Source organism: Podarcis tiliguerta (assembly GCF_965153285.1).
Source record: "Podarcis tiliguerta genome assembly, chromosome: 3".
Lineage (NCBI taxonomy): Eukaryota > Metazoa > Chordata > Lepidosauria > Squamata > Lacertidae > Podarcis > Podarcis tiliguerta.
Window position 1 is genome coordinate 102,857,468 of NC_139536.1, and position 25,500 is coordinate 102,882,967.

The 25,500-nt window shown below is 43.1% G+C and overlaps 1 protein-coding gene across 6 annotated transcripts in view; it reads right to left on the minus strand.

Moving 5' to 3' along the window:
- The window catches only part of MACROD2 (mono-ADP ribosylhydrolase 2), a 987,387-nt gene that overhangs the window by 128,512 nt on the left and 833,375 nt on the right, over positions 1-25,500 (minus strand). For all 6 annotated transcript variants that reach the window (XM_083431708.1, XM_083431705.1, XM_083431709.1 and 3 more), the window contains exon 9: positions 13,672-13,753. In XM_083431708.1, coding sequence (XP_083287834.1) covers positions 13,672-13,753 — 82 coding nt within the window. The remainder of the gene's footprint in view (positions 1-13,671; positions 13,754-25,500) is intronic.

Sequence of the window (25,500 nt, forward strand, 5' to 3'; positions counted from 1 at the left end):
TATGTCATGGTTGAGATGGCACCCTTTTACATGAGGCATTGCTCCTTTCGCAACAGAATGCACATGGAGTGATAAGTCTCGTCTTCTCACACTCAGTATAAATGAAGCTACTATTCCATATGCATCCAAACTAAGACAAAATTGTTCCAGTCTGCTCAGATCACAGCCTCCATTCAAAGATTCTACCGTAAGAATAAATATGCAGTTACTTGTGTTTCTTTCCCCATAAATATTCAAGTGGCAGCAGAAGAACCAGTGATACGGAGGCACAAAGGCCTTGCATTTTTGAGAAAAACAACGGAATCACTCCAGCAATGCCATACAAAGTTCTGATAGGATTCCAGTCACCTTAGTATACATCTGAGGACCCACTTTTAAATTTTTGCCATATATTTGTATGGTGGCAGTACTGTTGCTGTGTCCCAATAATAGGCCCCAATCCATGAGCTGAAGTTCAAGGCCTCAAATTATATGATACTAAGAAGCATTGCAGCAGCTTGTGATTAACTTGGGACTGCTAACTGAAATGTCTGGTGGTAGAACTGCAATCATTCCCTGCTCTTTCTGAGTTACTACAGAGGAGCTTAAAAGGTGGGAGACAGCAAATGGGTGGGAAATTGAAGGCTGATCTTCAAATTATAGGAGGGGTGAAAGTTGGAGGGAAATCAAATCTCTTCCATACGTCTCTTTAACCCTGTATCACAGAAACAGGGAAATTGTGATCCTCCATGATCTTGGACTCCAACACCCATCAGCTCCAGTCCATAACTATCAACTTACAGATTTAAAAATAAGGGACCAGCAGCCTTGAAAATAAGGGATCATCAGCCGAAATAAGGGACCTGAAGCCTCACCTGTTCCAGGCACTCCAGTCTTCCTGTCTTCCTGCAGTCTGGTCAAACTCATGTTGGTAGCTTCGAGAACACTGTCCAACCAACTTTGTAACCAGAGGTTCAACTGAATAGAATCTGAATCACATGCACCACAAGGCCTATGCAGCCTCAACTTAAGATGGCTCCCCGGCCTGGCTTTGTACTGCAAACTTTGCAGCAGCACGTGCAACAAAATGGCGTCCAGCATTCAAAACCCCCCTCAGCTTGCATTAACTAGCCACACACACACAGCCTCCCCCCTCCCTCCCTCCCCCAGCCAAACAAGACAGTTGGAGCCTCCCTCTTCCCTGGCCGGCAGGGAGGGAGGGAGAGGAGCTGCTTCCTTTGAAATTTAAGGGACATCATTTAGGGGACATTTAAGGGACATCCATCAATAAGGGACAGCAGCAGGACATGGTGCTGGAATAAGGGACTGTCCCTCCAAATAAGGGACGCTTGACAGCTATGCTCCGGTCAGCATAGTCTATGGTCAGAGATGATGGGACTTGCAGTGCAACAACATCTGGCGGGCCACAGTTTCCTCATCATTATTAGCATATTAAAAGAAAAGGGGATGAACAATCTAGTAAAGAAGGCAGGCAGATTCTTTGAAGACAGCTTCAAAGACAGCAAAGAGTCTTGTGACACCTTAAAAACAAATTTATTATGAGACAAGCTTTCATGTGCAATAAATTCGTTAGTCTGTAATATGCCTTTGTTGTTTTTGCTACAACAGCCTAACAAAGCTAACCCCTTTCAAAATTATTACAGTAGGGCTGTACACACACTATACCTTTAGAGCACATTTGAATCACATTCTTTCCCTCAAAGATTTCTGGGTGGAATTGTAAGTCTTTGAGGGGTAATCTACGGTACCCATAATTCTTTGAGGGGGGGAAAGGTACTTCAAATGTGTTTTAAAGGTATGGTGAATACACAGGCTAAGAAAGGTGGTTATTCTACCACTTTCGTGTTCTCTTTTGGTGCTACTAGATGTGAGTTTTTATTCAAATTTAGCCAATTGCAACACACCCGTGCATATATGCCACCAGAAAGGAAATGTCTCATAAACCCTGAGATAATGTCTCATAAGTAGAAACCGCTCTCAGTGCTCTGACACAAACAGATGAACGGGGCAAGAACCTGACTCTCTGCCTAGCAACTATTTCCATTCTTACATACACAGTTATTTTGTGTCACTGATTGATTGGGGGGGCAGGGGGACATTTTCAAAAGCTGAGTGAATCTAGCCTTAGGGATTTTTTTTGTAAATCAGAAATGGGTAATGCGCTTAGGTGACAAAGATCTAAATGTAAATTCAGTGTGTCTCTGAATAAACTATCAAGCATTTATTTCAATAGGAAATTTGTATTTGGTAGTTTATTCACTGTAAAACTGAAGGAAATATGAGAGTAGAGAAGAAAGCAGCTATTGGGGGTGGAGTTAAAGAAGGGCACATAACGTCATGAAGTATTAATTCTATGGCTCTGTACACATTAGCAGTTTCAAACTCTGTGAGGTTATTTCTCCATTCTGCATTTCAAGTCACCATATTTGTTTGTGGGTAGGTGTTTTGAGAATTCATCCTGAATTCATCCATGCACTGTAGTTATATGTCTTTCTGTTTATCCTATACTTTTTAGCGCATTTCTCCACCATTTTTCTAACTGTAAATTGTCCTTTTAAAACCTGCATGTCTTGTGCAAGAACATCTTGATCTACTTTGATTGCAGAAACCCACATTTCTGTTACGTAATTGAATCCTGCAAAATACTGACATTCAGGAGGCGAAGTGACGAATGTTCATATATAGACAGTCGACTTGCTCACATGATTCATAATACGGTTTTGAAAATCAAACATTTGGAGAGAAATACGAACTCCCTCTTCTCAACTACCTGGACAAACAATTGTGATGTATCCATGTTCTCCTTTCCAAAGGGAATGGAAGGCAGTCAATTTATAAAGGTAAAGGGACCCCTGACCGTTAGGTCCAGTCATGGCTGACTCTGGGTTTGCGGCGCTCATCTCGCTTTACTGGCCAAGGGAGCCGGTGTACAGCTTCCAGGTCATGTGGCCAGCATGACTAAGCCGCTTCTGGCGAACCAGAGCAGCACACAGAAACACCATTTACTTTCCCGCCGGAGCGGTACCTATTTATCTACTTGCACTTTGACGTGCTTTCGAATTGTAGGTTGGCAGGAGCAGGGACCAAGCAACGGGAGCTCACCCTGTTGTGGGGATTCAAACCGCCAACCTTCTGATCGGCAAGTCCTAGGCTCTGTGGTTTAACCCACAGCGCCACCTGCATCCGGTATTAAAATGTTTCAATCAGTGACTGCTAACTACTGCTACTGTTGCCACCAAAACCTTTCAGATAGTTTGTAAGAGTCCCTCTGGACAAAAGTCACTGCAATTACTGAAATAGCTGGAAACAATCATTATTATTAAATAATGCTGCTTAGAAACAACTGTTTGCATCCACGAGATTGTGAAAGCTAGCCTGTATCTTTGATATGTAGATTTCACAGATGACTTTAGTCTCAGGAATCAAGCAAGACCATTCAACTTACTTTCTTGGCATCTCATCTCTCTGGAAAAAAAAACCCTTTATGAAATATGCATATGAAATAGGTCCTTTCCCCGATACCTAGTACGGCAGTTGCTGTAAAACACTAGGGTGTGACATTCATTGTGTTTCATTATCACTCGACTTGGCTCTACTACCTGAAATGTCTTTTGGGGTTTATTAATGTGTGGGGTTTGAAATAACAAGAAATATCTGTGTCTTAAGTATGACAAACCAATTTCTTTCCTGGTTATTCTTTACTGTGTGTTTGGTTGGTTTTTAAAAATAAAATAAAATAGGTTTACATATTAAAACATATTTCTTTAGAACTTAACTTCTCCTTGAAGAAAAGTGTGCCATTCCTGTGAACACGATGAGAGCCCTATCCGTTCAAAAACCCAGGCAAGGCAGCAATATCATCGCTGTTTGAAATGCCCATTTCCCCACTTTATGAACATGTAGAATATGAAATAACCCCTCAACAATACAGACGAACATTCATGAATCCCTTCTGAATGTAATCTGAGTGTCAGACAGCCAGCACAGTGGCCCCATGCTCTTTGACATGGCACCATGTAACCATATCCATTGTGCAAAACTGCAGGTTCTTCTGGAGATAGGGAATATCTTGACAGCCCAGAATAATTATAAGTGTCTTTATATGCAAATCAGAGCGAAGAAGCTGAACAAAGAGAATCATTCACAAAAGAGTAAAGAAAAAGGAGGTAAAAAGAGAAGGCAGAATGGAATCATTTAGGAAATGTGTTCATTTTCATCCGGTTTTTTTATTACTTTTGTAGAAAGGATGTAAATTTAGTGCTGGAGCAAAAACCCAGGAGAAGGGAAGTTTTCAGTACTGTCACAAAACAGGCAAATACCCTTATCAATGTCTGCATGCTGTTCTTGTATTGTTAGCGAACCTCCTCTAGGAATATATATTTTCTTGCAAGTCCATTCAAGTCCTTGACTTCTCTGCTGGTGCTTTTCTTTCCCTCTCTTTTAAAAAAGATTAATATTACTTTCAGATGAATTGAAAGGTAGGGATGATGAAGATGTCCTGAAAAAGATTGCGCAGACCATGATCTCCACGGAGACTCTGATGACACCATTGCTTGAAGACACAATATAATGAGACCAGGAGTTGCCATCACGAGACCCGATACAAACCAAGCCTAGAGACTTAAGTGTGACTCTCAAAATCTTCTTATGGAATAGTCAGAAAATGATGTCTTTTGCATTTCATCCCCCTGCAGCCTCATACATATCGTTTCCAGGAAACCTCACTGCTCACTTTCCTCTTCTCTGTTATGGTTGCCATACAGGTGAAACTCGGAAAATTAGAATATTGTGGAAAAGTTCATTTATTTCCGTAATTCAACTTAAAAGGTGAAACTAATATATGAGATAGACTCATGACATGCAAAGCGAGATATGTCAAGCCTTTATTTGTTATAATTGTGATGATCATGGCGTACAGTGAAACAAGGATTGCAAATAGAGCAATATTGGACCTCTGAGAAGTAGAAGCATGCATATGTACTCAGTACTTGGTAGGGCCCCTTTTACATCAATTACTGCCTCAATGCGGCGTGGCATGGATTCTATCAGCCTGTGGCACTGCTGAGGTGTTATGGAAGACCAGGATGCTTCAATAGCAGCCTTCAGCTCTTCTGCATTGCTCAGTCTCATGTCTCTCATCTTTCTCTTGGCAATGCCCCATAGATTCTCTATGGGGTTCAGGCCAGGCAAGTTTGCTGAACAATCAAGCACAGTTATCCCATGGACATTGAACCAGGTTTTGGTACTTTTGGCAGTGTGGGCAGGTGCCAAAGTCCTGTTGGAAAATGAAGTCAGCATCCCCATAAAGCTCATCTGTGGAAGGAAGCATGAAGTGCTCCAAAATCTCCTGGTAGACGGCTGTGTTGACCCTGCACCTAATGAAGCACAGTGGACCAACACCAGCTGATGACATGGCTCCCCAAATCAACACAGACTGTGGAAACTTCACACTGGACTTCAAGCATCTGGCACTGTGTGCCTCCCCATTCTTCCTCCAGACTCTGGGTCCTTGGTTTCCAAATGAGATGCAAAAGCTGCTCTCATCAGAAAAGAGATTTGGGGAGCCATGTCATCAGCTGGTGTATATATGCATGCTTCTACTTCTCAGAGGTCCAATATTGCTCTATTTGCAGTCCTTGTTTTGCTGATTTCATTTAACATTTAATTTTCTGAGATTGTTAATTTGGGGTTTTCATCAGCTGTACTCCATAATCATCACAATTAAAACAAATAAAGGTTTGACATATCTCGCTTTGCATGTCATGAGTCTATCTCATATATTAGTTTCACCTTTTAAGTTGAATTACTGAAATAAACGAACTTTTCCACGAGATTCTAATTTTCCGAGTTTCACCTGTATGTCTGGGAAATCCTGGACATGTCCTCTTTTTTGGGGGGGGGGGGGCAACATGCTTACCCAGGGGGATTTTTACATTTTAAAGAAAATGTCCAGGTTTTTTGGGGGGGGGGGCGTTATTTATTTAGCACAGGCGGCTTACGCTGCTCTGCATACCGTGGCCACTGCCAGCCTGAGTTGGGAAAAGAGGTGCGGGGCCCCCACACGCCTCTTTCCCCAGCTTGAGCTGGCAGCAGCTCAGGCTGTCCTCTTTTTTGCTCTTCAAGATATGGTACCCCTATTCTCTTTAATATCTGTATCGACCAATCTAGGCTTTGCCAACCTGGTGTCCTCCAATGGTTTTGGACTACAACTCCCATCAGCCCCAACCAGCGCGGTCAATGTTTGGGTGTAATGGGAACTGTAGTTCAGCAAGCATCCTGAAGAGGCTGGTGAAAGCTGCTTTAATCACTCACTGAGTAACAGGTGGGGAAACAAAAACAAATTCAGCTTATTTCCGTTAAGATCGCGCCTCCACCTTAGGTGAGCCTCTCTTCCATTTGCTGAAGCACTGGTTTACCACACTGCTTCTGATGCTCATATTGTTCAGGCAATGTAGGAAACAGGATGCTAAATAGATCTAGATAGAGCCAGCACAGCTTTTTATAAAAGCCTGATAATCCTGTTTAGTGTCCATACAGTGCCTGCCTGGTTTGCTAGGATATGTTGGTTTAGTGGTACTTCAGATAACCTTTTGATTTGTTGTTGTTGTTGTTTAGTCGTTTAGCCGTGTCCGACTCTTCGTGACCCCATGGACCAGAGCACGCCAGGCACTTCTGTCCTCTACTGCCTCCCGCAGTTTGGTCAAACCCATGCTGGTAGCTTCAAGAACACTGTCCAACCATCTCGTCTTCTCTCATCCCCTTCTCCTTGGGCCCTCAATCTTTCCCAGCATCAGGGTCTTTTCCAGGGAGTCTTCTCTTCTCATGAGGTGGCCAAAGTACTGGAGCCTCAGCTTCAGGACTTGTTCTTCCAGTGAGCTGATCAGGGCTGATTTTCTTAAGAATGGATCGGTTTGATCTTCTTACAGTCCATGGGACTCTCAAGAGTCTCCTCCAGCACCATAATTCAAAAGCATCAATTCTTTGGCGATCAGCCTTCTTTATGGTCCAGCTCTCACTTCCATACATCACTACTGGGAAAACCATAGCTTTAACTATACAGACCTTTGTTGGCAAGGTGATGTCTCTGCTTTTTAACATGCTGTGAGCTATATGCTTGACTTGCTGTGAAGATGTTTTCTTGAAGACAAGGAAGTGCTTTGCTCCTGTAATATTTTTTCCCCCATTTCAACTTCCTCCCAAGATTCTGTGATTGAGAACAAGTGTTGTGCTTTTTAAGGACTAAAGCTCTGAGCAGCTTTCACTTGCACCTACTCCTAGGTCTCTGCTTCCTTTTAGTTCTCCAGCAAGAACTGCAAAATGGCACATTCTTTCTGCACTTGCTGTTCATGGAAAATACTGCTGCCGGCATCTCTACAGCTATTACTGATTCCATTTCACTATATACTTTCTCATCACAGCAACAGTTCTAGCATAAAGCTATAAGACAGAAGCACTAGGCAATCCACGGATCTGAGTATACTGTTACACAGAATGTAGGATGGGATAAATAAGCTTGGGGAGAGCAGGTGCTGAAGGTTTGAGGTTAGCAACAATATGCCCTGTATATGACAAACTACAAAGAGTTGAACAGCTGACTCTGAATGATCCTGTTTCACAGATAATTTGCGTACATGAGTGTGTCAGTGACCTTATAATGGTTTCGCCTCTAACTTGTTCTTAAGGTATAAAAGCAGAGCAGAGCCATTGTAATAACGAGGCTACTCTGGCTTTAGATATACGGCCACCTTAACAGATTCAAACCAGGAGATGTCTCTGACACAACCATGCCATGAATCCCTTCAGAAATAGGAACTGTTTCTAGAAGAGCCCCAACATGTGGTCCACATTACACAGTATTTGTAGGCCTCAGATAATAATTTACCCTGCAGTTATTTGAACATAAAGCCTGCATGTTTGTTACAAGGATCTTTCAAACTCTGACTTGAAGTGGCAGCTCTCTCGCCTTGTTTCTGTCCTTTACTTTCCTCCTCTTTGTTTCAGTCAGACTCATTTTCTGCCCACCCTCTGAAAAATACTCTCAATTCACCTACTATGATATTTTCTTATTGGCCTCTGTACCAGAGGACTGGAAATAAGCCAATGTAACATTGATATTTTTGAAAGGATGATGGATGGGGAGCAGGTAAATATCCTAGAAAGTGCAGGTTAGCTAGGTTAATGGCTGTTTTGGGTAAACTGGTAGAAAGCATGACTAGAGATAATATTGTCAAGCATATCGAAGAAGTCTTGCTGAAGAAGAAAGATAAGCCTTGTCTCATTAACATTTTGAAGTTCTTTGAGAATATGAGTGTCAATGAGCATGAGAATAAGAGCGAACTATGAGATGTTGTGGGCTAGAGTTCAAAAAAAGCTTTTGACCATGTCAGCCACTAAGATTGGCTCCTGAATTAACACAGCTGTAAAGGGATAAGAGGGAAAGTCCTCTTATGGAACAGTAATTGGTAAAGAACAGGAAGTAGAGAGTAGGGATAAATGGACAGTTCTCACAATGAAGATATACAAGAATCTGAATTGGGACTCACAGATTCTTTTCTTGTCCACTAATGGCCTAGAGTTAAGGGTGAGGAGCGAGGTGGCCAATTTTGGTGAGAAACAAAGGAGGGATTGCAAAGTATCTCTCCAAAATAGATAAATGGGAAACAGCATGCAATTCAACATAAATAAGTGTAAAAAAGGGCCAAAAAAGTCCCAATTTCTTATACCTCTGAGTTGGCACTGACTGACAAGGAAAGAGATCCAGGTGCCTGACAGTTTTGAAAAAGGCAAATTCCATTCTAGGAAGCGTTAGGAAAAGGATCAAAAAGAAAAATGCCAATATTATAATGCCTTCACATGAATCCATCCTGTGTGACTACACTTGGAAAACTTTGTGATTGTTCAGATCACAGCTTGGATATAGTGGAGCTGGAAAACAGTGCAGAAAATGGAAACTGCAATGACCAAGGGGCTGGAGCAACTCCTCTACGAGCAAAAATTGCGGCATTTGGGGGCTTTTTTTTTTTTTTTAAGTTTAGACAAATTCATGGTAGGATAGGGTTCTCAAGGGCTACTAGTCACTATAGCTATATGCTACCTCTCGGTTGCTGGGAAACTGGGTAAGAGACAGCTGATGCTTCTATGTGCTGGCATATGGTTGGCCACTGTGGGAAATAGGATGCTGGACTAGGCAAGTCTGATCCATCAGGTCTTCTTATGTGCTTCTCTAAATTGCTTGAGCATGTGGAATAATAATAATAATAATAATAATAATTTACTATTTGTACCCCGCCCATCTGGCTGGGTTTCCCCAGCCACTCTGGGCGGCTTCCATAGAAACCAAAAATACACTAAAATATCACACATTAAAAGCTTCCCTGAACAGGGCTGCCTTAAGATGTCTTCTGAATGTCAGGTAGTTGTTTATCGCTTTGACATCTGATGGGAGGGTGTTCCACAGGGCGGGCGCCACTACCGAGAAGGCCCTCTGCCTGGTTCCCTGTAGCTTTGCTTCTCGCAATGAGGAAACCACCAGAAGGCCCTCGGTGCTTGGCCTCAGCGTCCGGGCAGAACGATGGGGGTGGAGACGCTCCTTCAGGTATAGGGGCCGAGGCCGTATAGGAATATACCAGGTGCATCTATTCTTCCCTTTCAGCTTTCTTCTTGATCTAGAGACTGACTGATTGGTTAGATTTATAAATCTGCCCTTCACCGAAAGGTCTGAAGTGGTGTACACAGTGCCTTTTCCCCCCTAAAAAATGTTTAGGGGTATTCTCGCTTTCCTACTCATACTGAAACACTGCCCCTCAATGAAGCCAAACTTAGGGGGTCTCAATGAGGCCAAAATGCTTAGGGGTATGCGTCTCCCCAGAAACAAACACTGGGTATACATATATCATAAAACTCACACAAGAACATTTTGCACGAATATCTCATGAAGCAAACATTAAAACAGCATAATAAACAAAACTCAACGTGCATAGCTCATCCATAAACCAAGCAATCTCACTACAGTGTATAGCTTATGTTAGCAACACAGAAACTAACCCTTTCAAAGTGCCTTCTTGAGGGTTTGCAGTCAAATTTATGTCCATTTCATTCCACTCAGTGCTATTTTTCTAGAAAAAGAGGTGATGGAGCGCACCATCAGCGCCTCCCTTGTTCTCTTAGAATGGCAATGACGCCCACCTAAGAGGTGCCGGAACTGAGGTCCCATGAGTTCTGACTGGGGAAAAAAAGCCATGGTTCTACTAAACACAAAACCCTATGACCTTTCTCAGGCTAATGCTGCTTCCTGTGATAATCTCTCTTCTCCAATCTCTGCTTTATCTGGCTCTTTTGTACCCCTTTGTAGGATCTCAGGAGACTGTCTTACACTGCATGAGATCACTGGTCCATCTACGTCAGGTTGGTCTACACGGACTGCCAGAAGCAATCTGGGGTTTCCGGCAGGGGTCTCCCCCAGTCCCCCTTAGAGATGCCAGAATCTGAACCTGGGACGTACCACTGAGCATGGTTCTTCAGTAGGTACTGTACTTTTGAATTGTAACTGTACCTTTTTTATTATTTGCAAAGAAACAGTTTTAATGAGTTAATTACTTGAGAATAAGAACATTATTAAATGGTAGAAGGCATTTGTGCTCACTGAAGTGATAGCAAGTTCAGCTTTATGACATATACAGAAGATCTTACTTTTGGATATAAAATAATTAGTTCTGAATTCATAATAATTAATGCAGTTAAATTCTGATCTCATGGTCATTAGAATCACCACCCCATCAAGTGGTGAATCAAAAGGAGAAGACACATCCTTTTACTGTTCTTCAACTTCCCTGACCATGTGCAGGACAATCTCATGAGTCCATGCATGGGATGATCATAGAATCATTGAATTGTATCATTGGGACGATCTGAATGTTATGATTTTAATAATGTATCTTTAGATATCCTGGCAATATCTCCATATGGAGGTGTCAAAAATATCTGAAGGACTGGACAGATGCCACTTTTATGATGCTGTACTTTTATCTGCTTTGATAAGTTGCATTGAACTGGTTTTATTGTAGCATTGCTTTACTACTTTTGTCATAATTTGTCCTGGGATCACATGATGAAGAGAAGCTAGAATTTCTCTTCTTAAATAAATAGCTGGACAGCCAGTAGCAACTGAGAATTCATGTGAGGATTAAGGGTTTGATTTTTCATTTTTGTATACTCTGGCAGCAAGGTAGACCTTAGTTTTCTTTGATAAGCAAACTTCTTTGGCAATCTGTTCAGCTGCTGCAGACAAATCTGCTTGTTACTTCAGTATATGTAGAGGCCCTTCAGCCACCTCTGATCCGAAAGATGAAAAAGGGACTGGAAACAATTGTTAAAGGAGGGAAGTGTGTCCTCCTTTTCAAGCATCTCTTTCCCCTCCCTTCACCACAATCAATATGGAGACAGGGATATTTAGCACTGGAAGACTTCTGACTCCAGAGATAAGCACTCATCTTCCTACCACTGTGAGGTGGAGGACCAAGGCCAAGGCCAGTGTAAACCTCTGCTTGCATGCTTGTTTCATATTTATATCCCACCTTTCTTCTGTCTTGGAACCCAGGGCAATGTATATATTATTCTCCTGCAGTTCTCCCATCCAGGCACTGACCAGACCCAGAGTTGCTTAGCTTTAGCAAAGCTGCATTAGCTGCTTTCAGACCATACCATGAAGCCGTATTCTTAGCTGTGCACTTCAGTGCTGAGATGGTAATGCAGAAACAAGAAAAAAAATATTCTGAATCCCAGAAGCCTGAACAGCAAGAGGGATCTCTGCGCAGTGATCCCTCTCGCTGTTTTGGCTTCTGGGATAGCTGCACAGCCTCTTCAGGGCAGCAGGATGAAGGCTCCCCGCTGCCCTGAAGAGGCTGTGCGCGGCTAAGCCAGAAGCTAGAAGAGTGAGAGGGAGCGCTGCGCAGCAATCCCTCTCACTGTTCTGCCTTCTGGGATAGCTGTGCAGCCTGCATTCACTCAGTAAGACGCACACACATTTCCCCTTACTTTTTAGGAGGGAAAAAGTGTGTCTTATAGAGCAAAAAATACGGTATATGAGTACCCATTATCTGCTTCACTTGCTAGAGTATTCTTCAAAGGAGATATGATGAACAGGAGGAACAGACCAGAAGAATTTAACTACATTGTTGAGAGCCAGTGTGGTGCAGTGGTTAGTTTGTCAGACTAGAACCTGGGATGGTTCAAATCCCCGCTTAGCCATGAAGCTAACTGGGTGACCTTGGTCCAGTCACAGTGTCTCAGCCTAGCATAACTCACAGAATGGCTGTGGGGTTTGAATTAGAAGGGAGAGAACTATGTACATAATCTTGAGCTCATTGGAGGAAAAGGTGAGATATAAATGAAATAAAGTAAGGGGTGTGGAGGGAGAGGAGACTGCCATGAAAAACAGAAAATGACATTTCCAAAGTGGTCTGAGGGGAGTTGCCTTGTGCCGAGGGTGGCTTGTTGTTTGCAGGGACAATTTCGGCCTTACATTTTCATGTTTTCAAGACAAGAGAGGGCTCCAGACCTATACGAGATAATTTTACCAATGTAATGAGTGAGATCAGGGGGAATGCATGGGAAAATGAGGATCACAAGAGATCATTACTCGTCTCTCAGCCTTGAGGTGAATTATAACTAATCCCTCTGAAGACCTATGGTGTCAGGGAGGGATTTAAAGGATTCTGGGAGATTCTGAAAAGGAGGCAAAAAAAGATGGGGGGGGGGCTTCCAGTATTTCAAAATCAATATGAAAATAGTTGAAATTATAAGCATCTGCCAATCATCTGTTTAGTAAAAGTTCATATAAATCACTGCTGAAAAACAGCAGCTTTTTCTGGGGATGAGGGGGATAGAAGCTTCCCCTTCCATAGTTACAGCTGTGTTTCCCAGGAACAATTAGGCTGTTGCCTGCTGTTTGGCTTCTATGGGACAGTTCCTATGCCCCTGGTTCCGCTCTTCATATTCACAAACAGCCACAACTACTGGATTATTCAGCTCACTGTTGTTTATTAGGGGCGAGGTGTCACATTATTCCCCCACTGAATACCCTTCCTGCCATTCCTTGTTGGGCCAGTATTCGGGCTCAGGGCAGCTAACAACAAATTTAAAGCACTTAATTGTAAAAGCAGCATAAAATACAGTATAAAAACATGAATAACAATCAAATTCAAAGTTCAGAAATCAATTTAGGAGAAATCCATCTAATAAGCATTAGATAATCACCAGGAATAGCTAGCTGAATTATTACTTGGGCCAGTGAGGAGGACAGGGGAGAATTAGGGGTCTCAGAGCAGGTAATCTTCATAAAAGGGGAGGGGGAGGGAAGAGAAGGGAAATAGAAGATCAGGCTGAATTCAAATTAAAGGCCAGGTGGAATAGCTCTGTCATACAGGCCCAACGGAAGAAGGTTAAATCCTGAAGGGCCCTAGTCTCATGGGGCAGAGCATTCCACCAGGTTGGAGCCATCACTGAATAGGCCCTGGCCCTGGTGGAGGATAGTCTGACATGTTTTACACACCACTGAAGATATTGAGAAATGCTATAAAGATATAAATCACACACTATACATACATATAGTATGTGGGCAGTATCTGAAGAAGAATACATTTCTTTTTCAAGGAAACAAATAAATTAACACACCTGCAGGGAAGAATTCATTCATTTTCTTCTTGTAAATTTTGTAGTCAACCTCCAAAAATACACAAAAAATGACACGATCCATCTGTAAGGGGACAAGAAAAGCCAAAGGTTTATTAAGCAAGGTGGTTTCTGGACTCTAGTCCGAGCTGTAATGAAGGGTGAGCTTGTTGGCTGGTATGTCAATCCACAAGTTCCTCCCACTCCTACAGGTATGTCTTCTGCTATCGTGAACACATGCAAGCAAGGCCATTATTTCCAGCAGCAAAAATGAAGCCAGGGGGTTATTTGTTGGTGGTGTGATGACTCTATGCATGTTACAGGAAATGACCATTTGGAAATGACCACCTGTGCATATGTTAGAGAGTCTCTCTCTCTCTCTCTCTCTCTCTCTTCCAAGCACACCTGCAGAAACTGGGTTTGGAGGCGGGAGGGGAGAACATGCCAAAAAGAGCTTTGGTGTTGCAAGTGAGCTTGTATCTGCCATATAGATCACAGACCCTTTAAGGGTTTGAAACTAAGGTATGAATCAAGAGGTTCCCAGTTTGACACTTGTCTCTCCCATCAAATCACTATGTAGCCTTAGACAAGCCACTCTTTTTGTCTTCGTCTCTCTCTCTCAGCTTCAGTTCCCCTCCCGCCACCTGCATATGTAGTAAGAATACTACCAACCTTACAGGGTTGTTGTGATAATTATAATTAGAAAATGTTATAATGAACATTTGAAAGCACTATAGATTACTGTTGATAGATTATACCCTGCTCCAAGGAGCAGTATACAATGGAAAAACAGCAAAAAGCAAAAGACAATGTAAAACAATAGAAGACAACACAGAATAGCGAGGACAGTTCAAAAGCCCACCAAAAGGAGAATTTTCGACTGCTCTCCTAAACATAAACATTGCTGAGGCGTGGATTGCAAGCTAAGTGGGTAAGGTCACCACTGCCCAAGGCCCTTACAATACTATACAAATAGACAAACACAGGACTGCATGTGTAAAATTAGTTCTGTGCTGTGTCCTTTGTTAACAGCCAGCTGCTTACGCAACTTGGCCTTGAGCCTGATACAAGCAAGACCAGGATATTTTGACTATGCAGCAATCTAACATTTGGCAGATGACTCATGAGACGGACATCTGCCAGGTATACAATAGAGTAAATGGGTTAAAACAAAGAACCCCATCATTCAGTCCCACCAAAAACAAAGCAAAAAGTCTTTCTGCGGGAATGTTTACTGCTTCTGAAAGACTTCTCAAAAGCTTTTAGTCCATCGTTATATTTATAGAAACCTACCTACTCTTAATCTAGAAGTGCTTATGCAAAAACAAAGAGAACAGCACAAGCCAGCCAGATGGCAGGCAGCGAGCACGGTAAATAAAACAGTTCATACAGAATTTTTAAAAAGTCAAATAAAGCTAGCCATGTAAAAGCCACAAACAGTACACAACTACCGGTTCTTAACATGGATTCCTGGCAGGCGGCTTTTGAATTAAAAAGAAGAAGTTTTTCCAAAGAATTCATTTTAAAAAGGAATTAAAAAGAAAAACAAAAATGCTTTGTCTGTAACTCTACATCCCTCCAGCCATCATAAGTGCTGACACCGTTGAGACAGACTAAGGATTCAACAGCTCAAGAGGGCTGGTTAACACTTCAGAGCTTCCATCTTCTGTGGCTTCCTGGAGAGGAAGTAGGCGAATGACAAACAATTCACCACATAACCACCTTGCGGAGCATTCTGCTACTCACCAGGCTTCTCAATACTTGGCAACGTGCTTGTTCTACTAGAAATTCATAGTACATAGCAATTGGTTACTAGGAACCTGAAGTCAATGATTTGGCTGTCGAGTTCAAATCAGCATATGAAACTACTTAGCTGTCCCCCATCTTCAGTGTGGTCTCTTTGGCTAACAGCCCTTCTTGCTTATCCACCCCATTCATTAAAATTGTCAGCGGTACAACTTCTGCCAAAACAGGGGGCAGCAGATTGTAAGCACTTTTGTGTTATTTGCACACCGATGACACACACGGCAGCTGTCTGCTGAAGCTGGTCCACTATCCCTGCCGCCACACCCCTTTTTGTTCTACAGTGCCGCAACACGGCACGCTGCCAGCACACTTGCCTGGGGGTGTCAGGAAACAACAGCAGCACATGTCAGTATGTGAGTCCATGATGCCCATTGCCCTGGGTAACTGAGATTGTGGGTGAGGTCAGTCAAGGACTGAGTCAATGTCAGCATATTCAATGTAGGCTTCCACTTTGTGGGAATAAAACAGATTGGTTGCTTTCTCCTTAGCACGGGCTATGGAGCGGTAGAAGAAAAAGAGTTTGGATTTGATATCCCGCTTTATCACTACCCAAAGGACTCTCTAACATTCTCCTTTCCTTTCCTCCCCTACAACAAACACTCTGTGAGGTAAGTGAGGCTGAGAGACTTCAGAAAAGTGTGACTAGCCCAAGGTCACCCAGAAGCTGCATGTGGAGGAGTGGGGAAGCAAATCCAGTTCACCAGATTACAGTGGTACCTCGGGTTACATACGCTTCAGGTTACAGACGCTTCAGGTTACAGACTCCGCTAACCCAGAAATAGTACCTTGGGTTAAGAACTTTGCTTCAGGATGAGAACAGAAATTGTGCAGCGCGGCGGCAGCGGGAGGCCCCATTAGCTAAAGTGGTACCTCAGGTTAAGAACAGTTTCAGGTTAAGAACGGACCTCCAGAACGAATTAAGTTCTTAACCCGAGGTACCACTGTACAAGTCCACCACTCTTAACCACTACACCACACTGGCTCTCAGAAGGTGCTGCAAATCCTTGCTATCTATTACTTTCCTTCCTTTCTGCCTACCCCCACCCACAACCTTAAGAACATAGGAAGCGGCCTTATATTGAGCCAGAGCACTGGTCAATCTATTTCACTGCTGTGTATCTTGATTGCCGGCAGCTCCCTTGGGTTTCAACCAGGGCACAATTCCTAGCCCTCCCTAAAGATGCTGAGACTGAACCTCAAACCTTCTCCATGCAAGGCAGATGCTGTACCGCCAAGCTACATGGGTCTCCTTGTGCTTTCTCCACTTGCTCCCACCAGCCTCTACCCTTGACCCTCTCCATCCTGATGTTACAGCTGCCATGTCCCTTCTCTCTCACCTGGGAAACAGCACTGGATATATGACTTGGCACTAGAGTCCTCACTTTGTTTAGTCTAGGAGGCCATGATTTCTTTAATGCTTCCTGCAAGTTGTTAGTTTCTTAGTCATACAGGGAACTACTAGCTTAATGGGGATTTTATTGTTGTGTTTTGTGGAGGGCCAATATTTTCCACACAAAATATGCAGACGGGTCCACACACATTCACACTTTACAAACTGCACTTTATGCATACATGCCCGTGTTGTAGGCACACATTCAGCGACTCAACGGCAGCTTTTTTCAAACTCCACATTTCTTCATGCTAAACAACAAGGGAACTTTCTAGGCACTGAATAGTTTTCCAGCCCCAAGAAACTTTTTAAGTGGCCCTAGCATATATAATCTATATGAGTCAATTCCACTGCAAATGTGTGAAGTGTCCTATTTTTAAGCATGCATAAAATGCTGTGATGACAGCTCAGATCCTGTGTTTATCTGATTGAATGGCATGTGTTGGCAGATAGTAAATTTGAAATTGTACCATATTCTTGCATCTTGCCAGTCAGAGAATCTCTCTCCCCCCCCCCCCAGATATAGATAAAATAAGTTGAATTTAAGCTGTGCAAAGCTCTCCTTCTCTTCACCACTTCCTTTCCAAATCAAATGGCTGCAAAAGCTGGGTATGGGGAGAGAAATTGCTTGGAGGCTGACTTACAAAAGCACTACAGGACCCCTGGGACTCGCTTTTGTCATTCTACAAAGCAAATCTTCCTTCTCTTGTGGCTTGTGAAATGCCAACGTGATTAGACATTTCATGCTGTCCCCATTGTAGAAGGGAGAGCAAGAATATGGAGACACTCATCTGGCCAGCCAATATCCTTCTATAGCCTCTGGTTCTTCCACAGCCAAGTGGAAGAGAGAACCAGTCGTCTGAGGAAGAAGCATAAAGAGGCTAACAACATGAAGGCATCATGACTCATCCTTGATTGACAGCTCTGTTTTTGGCACCTAGTGCCGGTAGCACTTCTTCTATTGCTCTTCCCCCCCAGCCTGCAGGCTTGATTAAATTTTGCTTGCTTCACGGCTATGAATAGGCAGATCAAAGAGGCCATAAGTGAAGAGCACTGTAGCAAAGGAAAAAGAAAGTTCAATTGCATTAGCTTTTTCACTTACAAGGCAGCTTTACAGCTGCAGGCTGCAGATCACATTGATCTTTTTCTTCTTCTTCGGAGCCTGTGGTAATGCATGGAGTCTATTCGAGACTGGAGCACCACTCTTATGTACCCAAGCCTCTCCCTAGCACTGGCAGTTTTGCAGGACTCTGCATAGCGTGGTGGTAGCAGGTTGTTCATATTTCGAGAGAAACCCATTCTGACCCTGAGTGAGATCTTTAAAACCAGTAAAAAAATTAAACAGGAGAAATATTTTTCTGCTGTGCATTTAGAATCTGAAATTATTATGTCCCTTTCAGGTGGTGAAAGGAGGAAAGGGATAGGGAAAGAAGCAGATCTGCCTCATGAGACCATGATCTGCTTTCTTTCCGCAGGGCCTGTAAGACAGAGTTGTTCCGCCTGGCCTTTGGCTTGGAGCCAATTTGATTCCCTCCCCCTCTTTCTTTTCCTTTCTCCTCCTACAATGAGGCTACATTTTAATGTTTTAATGTTTCAATATTTTAATGTTGTATTTTAATTTTGTTTTTAAGTTGTATTCATTCAACTTGTTTTTATTATTACTTGTTAGCCGCCCTGAGCCCGGCCTTGGCTGGGGAGGGTGGGGTATAAATAAAAATTATTATTATTATTATTATTATTATTATTATTATTATTATTATTATTACAGTGGTGCCCCGTAAGACGAATGCCTCGCAAGACGGAAAACCCGCTAGAAGAAAGGGTTTTCCGTTTTGGAGGTGCTTCGCAGGACGAATTTCTCTATGGGCTTGCTTCGCAAGACGAAAATTTCTTGCGATTCCTGGGGTTTTTTTTCCGCTCCCCACCCCCTTTTTCTAAGGCACTAAGCTGCTAATAGCCTTTTAGCAGCTAATCCGCTAATCCCTTAAGCCTTTAATAGCCGCTAATAGCCTCTAAACCGCTAATAGCGCTAATCCACTAATCCGCTAATGGGCTTACTTCGCAAGACGAAAAAACCGCTAGACGAAGAGACTCACGAAACGGATTCTTTTCGTCTTGCGAGGCACCACTGTATTATTATTATTATTTCATTAGGAAATACCCAGTCTGGTGCAAAAACCAGACACTGCAGGACTTCAATTCTGATCAGCCCCACATGGTACGGCCAATAGTCAGGGACAATGAGAGCTGTTGCTGTTGGCATCCCTCTATCTCAGGAGACAATGCAAGAGTATGCCTTTGGGGACAAAGTCAAACTGTTGGAGAGCAACAGCGCCTGCTGTGGCTGTGGAGACCGATGTGGGAGAGGCATGTTTTATTGCAGGTGGGGCAGATGAAGGTGTGCTGTTGCTGCTACAGGTGCACAATGGAATTTCTTCTCTCTGCACACCCCCCAGCAATCATTCCTCCTCTGGTGACTGCGGTGGATACACAACCTGACTGTCTCTGGGCACTGTGATCATCCGCAAGGGATTCCAACATGGCAGCGTTAAATGTTGCCGGCCTTTATGTCTTGTTTGCAGACATCTTTGTAACACAGAGTTGGTCCGCAACAGGCCTTGTGCCTGAAGCCAGCTCTCTATAAAGCACATTCTTGGGGAGTCTGCCATCTTCCATCTTCCATCCACCATGAACAAGCCAGTGTAGATATTGCTGAGACAGTTGTAAACCAACAACATCTGCTTTAAACCTGCTTTTAAACCTGCTTTAAATGGTTATAATGATGAAAGATATAAAGAGGACTGGATACTATTTATAGAATATATGGGGAAAGTATTATAAGCAAACAATTGACCCAACGGGATGGTAAAATTTTCAGCAGAGTAAGAAATAGATAAAGTATATCAAAGTAGTTGCAAAAGATGGGGTGAACTAAGAAAATACAAAGAAAAGAGGGGATAAAAGGAACCATGGATAGGAAGCCAATGAATGTTTTCTGATTTTTTGTCGATTATTTAAAATCTTTGAAAGGAAATCTTTTTCTTTGTTGTATCATTTTCGTTTATGCTTTGCTGATATGGAATGTTATCAGAAAAGCAAATAAAATAAAATATTATTTAAAAAGAAAGAAAATATGCTGGCTGGGGCTGATGGAGTTGGATTCCAACAACATCTGGACTGCTGTAAGTTCCCCATTCTTGAAGTAAACCTTATTAGTAACAGCACTTGTCACTAAATAATTGCTAACCTCCAGATACTTGCTGTACCCTTCATATTTACCACATTTTACAGCCGTTTTGGTTCAAAGCCTACTGATGCCAAAGGGAATCTATTGATTGCCTTTAACAGGCCCTGGGTCAGTTCTGATGTTTTCAAATTCTAGGCGTCCTGTTAAGTTTATAGCATGTGACAAGCTAAATTATTAAGCATCTTAACATTTCAAATATTTTAATGACACATTGCAACAAGCTTTTCTTTTCACTGGAGACTATACCCCTCAATTATTGTCAATTACTGGACAGCAGAGTGCACAACAAGAAAGGGTGACTTTGTAAAAGGAGAGATTTAATTAACAATGGACTTTCACACTGCATCAGATTCGAAAATAAAAGAAAACAGTTGACATTGACTAGGATCTGAACCTTTTAACCCAGTTCTCTTCATCCAAAGCTGAGCAGTTTAGGGCCTGGATAGGGCATCCAGAACCTGGCTCTGGCAGCTGCTCTTTTAATGAAGAACGAATCTTACAAGCCTCACCAGAGTATAACATTCCCTGGTTCCTTTTTAATTTGACATTTTTAGGCATGCACCCCATAGTTCCATTCTGTGAAGACTCACAGATTGCGAAGGGACCAAAGGATGACCTAATACCACCAGTAGCATGAAGTGTGTTATGTTGTTGTTGTTTAGTCATTTAGTCGTGTCCGACTCTTCGTGACCCCATGGACCAGAGCACGCCAGGCACTCCAGTCTTCCACTGCCACCCGCAGTTTGGTCAAACTCATGTTAGTAGCTTAGAGAACACTGTCCAACCATCTCGTCCTCTGTCGTCCCCTTGTCCTTGTGCCCTCAATCTTTCCCAGCATCAGGGTTTTTTCCAGGGAGTCTTCTCTTCTCATGAGGTGGCCAAAGTATTGGAGCCTCAGCTTCAGGATCTGTCCTTCCAGTGAGCACTCAGGGCTGATTTCCTTAAGAATGGAGAGGTTTGATCTTCTTGCAGTCCATGGGACTCTCAAGAGTCTCCTCCAGCACCATAATTCAAAAGCATCAATTATTCGGCGATCAGCCTTCTTTATACTGATCCACAATTGCTCTATCTGTCTGTCTTTCTAATCATCTTTTATTGTTGGTGCCTTAGGCATTTTGAATGGAAAAGTGGGGTATATATTTCATAAATGGCTAACGATACAGAAGGAAGGTATCAGTATATACAGATGATGATGTGGAAAAGAAGAATAACAATATAAACTAATAATCTAAAACTAAAAATATACAAAGTGAAAGTGGGGCATAACTGAAAACAGTATTCGGGGAGGTAGTCTTTCTGACCTCAGTATGCTATAAACTGAGGCATCAAAATTTATATATATATATATATATATATAAAGGTAAAGGGACACCTGACCATTAGATCCAGTCGTGACCGACTCTGGGGTTGCGGCACTCATCTCGCTTTATTGGCTGAGGGAGCCAGTGTACAGGTTCCAGCATGACTAAGCCGCTTCTGGCGAACCAGAGCAGCACACGGAAACACCGTTTACCTTCCCGCCGGAGCGGTACCTATTTATCTACTTGTACTTTGACGTGCCTTTGAACTGCTAGGTTGGCAGGTGCTAGGACCAAGCAACAGGAGCTCACCCCATCGCAGGGATTCGAACCACTGACCTTCTGATCAGCAAGTCCTAGGCTCTGTGGTTTAACCCACAGCAATATATAGTCATAGATTAATTAATGTTTCTACGGAACCCAGAAAGATTCTGTTCTCAAACAACTGCTTCCAAAATTATGCATTTGTCCCACCACACCCTCAAGTCCATCCAACTTCACTCTGTGTTGACTAAGGGTTGCACTGGCAGTTAATCTTACTGGTGGAGGAAGAGGAGTGCGGGGGGAGCGCACTGCCCCCGGCAGCGCAATCCCAGTGGGGTGCCATCACGGCTGCCCCCCGCCCTTGCTGGGCGCCATGCCCCTGCAGGTGCCATGCCCCACCCCCAGGATGTGAGCCACGCCCCTGCGGGCAGCGCCCCCAACACAGGACGTGCACCAGCCCTGCCCCCGCCTGCTCTCCGCCCCCTGGTGCCAGTGCATGAAGCTCTGCCAGTGCTTAGACATTATTGTTTATTGGTACTCTAGCAGTGTGGCTGGCCGGCACAAAGAGTTTGGGAAGTGAGACTATCCCAGCAAGTGAGATATGAGGAAATTAATGTTAGGACATCAAGCTAGCCAAAGATTTATGTTTATGTGCCAAGCAGCCTGCAACACTGAAATTGTAAGACTGCACTGCTCTAATGATACACCTTTATGGATATACCTTCCTAGTAGATCCAGATAGGAGAAAGCTATTTGTGGGAAACAAACAAACATTTAACCTGAAGATAAATTATCAGGCTACTTTAGCAATAAAAAAGTAGATTACGTGAAACAAAATGAGATGTAAAATGATGAACACTTTAGTCAGACAGTTGATAGTATCCCCCTACTAAGATTTTCTCCGCTTAAACAAAAATGAAAGCTATATTTTAAAGTTGTGAGATTACTGTTTACTGTGTGAAGGTGGTTTTTTTTAAGCCTGCAGTGAAATATAATTAAGTTGTTGAGGCAAAAAGAGGAAAAAGCAACCCCCCAATGTTTATTATGACCTAAAAGATTAATGTGGGCCACAAAATCTAAATGGAGTCCTTCAGCTTCACAACAATCTATAGTCGTAACAGGATATTGAATGGCAAGGTACTCAGAAATGAAGCAAGATAAATGTGATACATCACGAGAACAACTCCTACTGCCTGATCAGTAATCCTGAGGGCAGGATGCTATTATCCAGATCAAATGAAATATCTGAGAGCAGATTAACACCATCCTGAGTACTGCATGGGTCAATAGCAAAAAAATATTAGAGACACAAAGGAACCTACATTGAAATATTCTGTTGGAGCATCTTCTGCACAATTTACCTGAAAGGGCTATGCAAATAGGGACTTGTTCTAGAAATGTCTCTGTGTTAACCGAGAGCAGTAATTGGAATGCACGTTTCCACATGCACAGACAGTCTATTATATGCCTTGTTTGCTGAACTAAACCGCTTCTGAATAATGATTTGAAGATTATAGCAAAATGGAACAAAAACCCAACCAAGGGATGTTCTGTACAGTTCCTGGAGCTCAGAGCAGCTGTCATCATGACGTATGATTGTCAAGACTCTCGGCTACAGGCCTCTGGGGTTGTGCTGTAGATAGTCCCACTTCTGAACTCTTCACAGACATTGCTCATGAATCATTCCTTCTAACAGCAAGCTCAGGTGTTTGAATGCAGGCAGGATTGGAACCCACCCACTGTGAAAGAAGAGAGAGGTAGCAGCATGTTTGGGCAGACCCCAAGATATACAAAAACACATTGTTGTTGTTGTTGTTTAAAAAACTACACAAACACAAAAGGAAGGGCCACTGTATGAGAAATGAACATCAATCACATTCTTTCCAGATTATCCGGAGCTTTGGGCTGGGCTGTCACCAATATGCTGATGACACTCAGCTCTATCTGCTGATGGATGGCCACACCGACTCGGCTCCGAACACACTGAGCAGATTCTTGGAAGCTGTGGCTGGATGGTTTCGTGGGAGCCGATTGAAACTAAATCCTTCGAAGTCAGAGGTCCTATGGCTAGGTCGGGATGGCACGGGGATGAGGGACCAACTCCCTTCTCTTGCGGGGGCCCAATTAGTGCCATTGCCTTCTGTTAAGAGTTTGGGTGTAATCCTTGACGCCTCCCTTTCCATGGAGGCGCAAGTTACAGCAACAGCCAAGGCGACATTTTTCCACCTTCGCCACATCAAGCAGTTGGTCCCTTACCTTTCCCGCCCCGACCTGGCCACAGTGATCCATCAACGGTCATCTCCAGGCTTGACTACTGTAATTCGCTCTATGCGGGGCTGCCCTTGAAGCTGTCCCAGAAATTCCAGCGGGTGCAGAATGCTGCAGCGAGACTCCTCACGGGGTCTCTGCCATGGGAGCATATTCATCCAGTGCTTTTCAAGCTGCACTGGCTCCCGGTGGAGTACAGGATCAGATTTACGGTGCTGCTTTTGACCTTTAAAGCCCTTCACGGCCTAGGACCCTCGTACCTATGGGACCGCCTCTCCCGGTATGCTCCACGGAGAGCCTCAAGGTCCATAAATAGCAACACCCTTGTGGTCCCGGGCCCTAAGAGAGTTAGATTGGCTTCAACCAGAGCCAGGGCCTTTTCAACTCTGGCTCCGGTCTGGTGGAACGCTCTGCCTCACGAGACCAGGGCCCTGCACAATCTGATTTCTTTCCACAGGGCCTGTAAGGCAGAGTTGTTCCGCCTGGCCTTTGGCTTGGAGCCAATTTGATTCCCTCCCTCTCTTTCTTTTTTCTTTTCCTTCTCCTTCTGCGATGAGGCTACATTTTAATATTTTAATGTTTCAATATTTTAATGTTGTATTTTTTAATGTTGTTTTTAAGTTGTAATCATTTAACTTGTTTTTATTATTGCTTGTAAGCCGCTCTGAGCCCGGCCTTGGCTGGGGAGGGCGGGGTATAAATAAAAATATATTATTATTATTATTATTTCCTAGAGATAGAATGGTGGACTGGCGTGGGCAAGGAGTACTTCCACTGCAAAATTTTGGTGAGGATATCACCTGTGAAAATACGCTGTTCTCCTGCCAAGAAAGATGATTGCTCAATGAAATCACATGAAGATATCACAGGTTCTCCTCAAACTGGTCACCTATCCCACTCCATACAAATAGCCATTGTTTCTGTTGGATATAAATGGGTGGAAAGAACCACTGTGAGAAAGTGTGTAGCTGATCCTATCCCAGTTAATGTTCACATGAATGGACAGAGAAGAAACAGAAGACATATCAGTATGCTTACTCTTTAATTATTCTTGCTTAAGCACTCTGTATATGTCTCTCTATGTCTCCACCCAATTATGTACTTAGATATTTATACTGCTCTCCCCTCCCAAAAAATAATCCATGGTGGATGAAGAGGAATTTATAAGGTAGTGTGAAATGTGCAAACTTCAGATGCAAAAAGAGTGTGCACATCACATTATTCAAGGCGGCAAGCTAAAGCACACTTACTTGAGAATAAATCCCAATGGACGCAGAAGGATTTACTTCTGAGTAGGATCACACGGATCCTTTCCTTTTGTGTGTTGCATCAGGAGCACAACCCTGGCCCAGCAACCTGTCCCATTGTTACATGACGAGAAACTAAGCATGTCTAAAAAACTCTGCAAAGGACAACCTATGTATGTAGAAATGCATCCTCATTTGTGTAAAACAAATATTTAAAATGCTGTGCTAATAAAACTCAGGGCATTTGGATCACCACGTTTGAGTAGCCCTTCCCAATGATTTTCAGAATCACCGCACACACTTAAGTCAGGG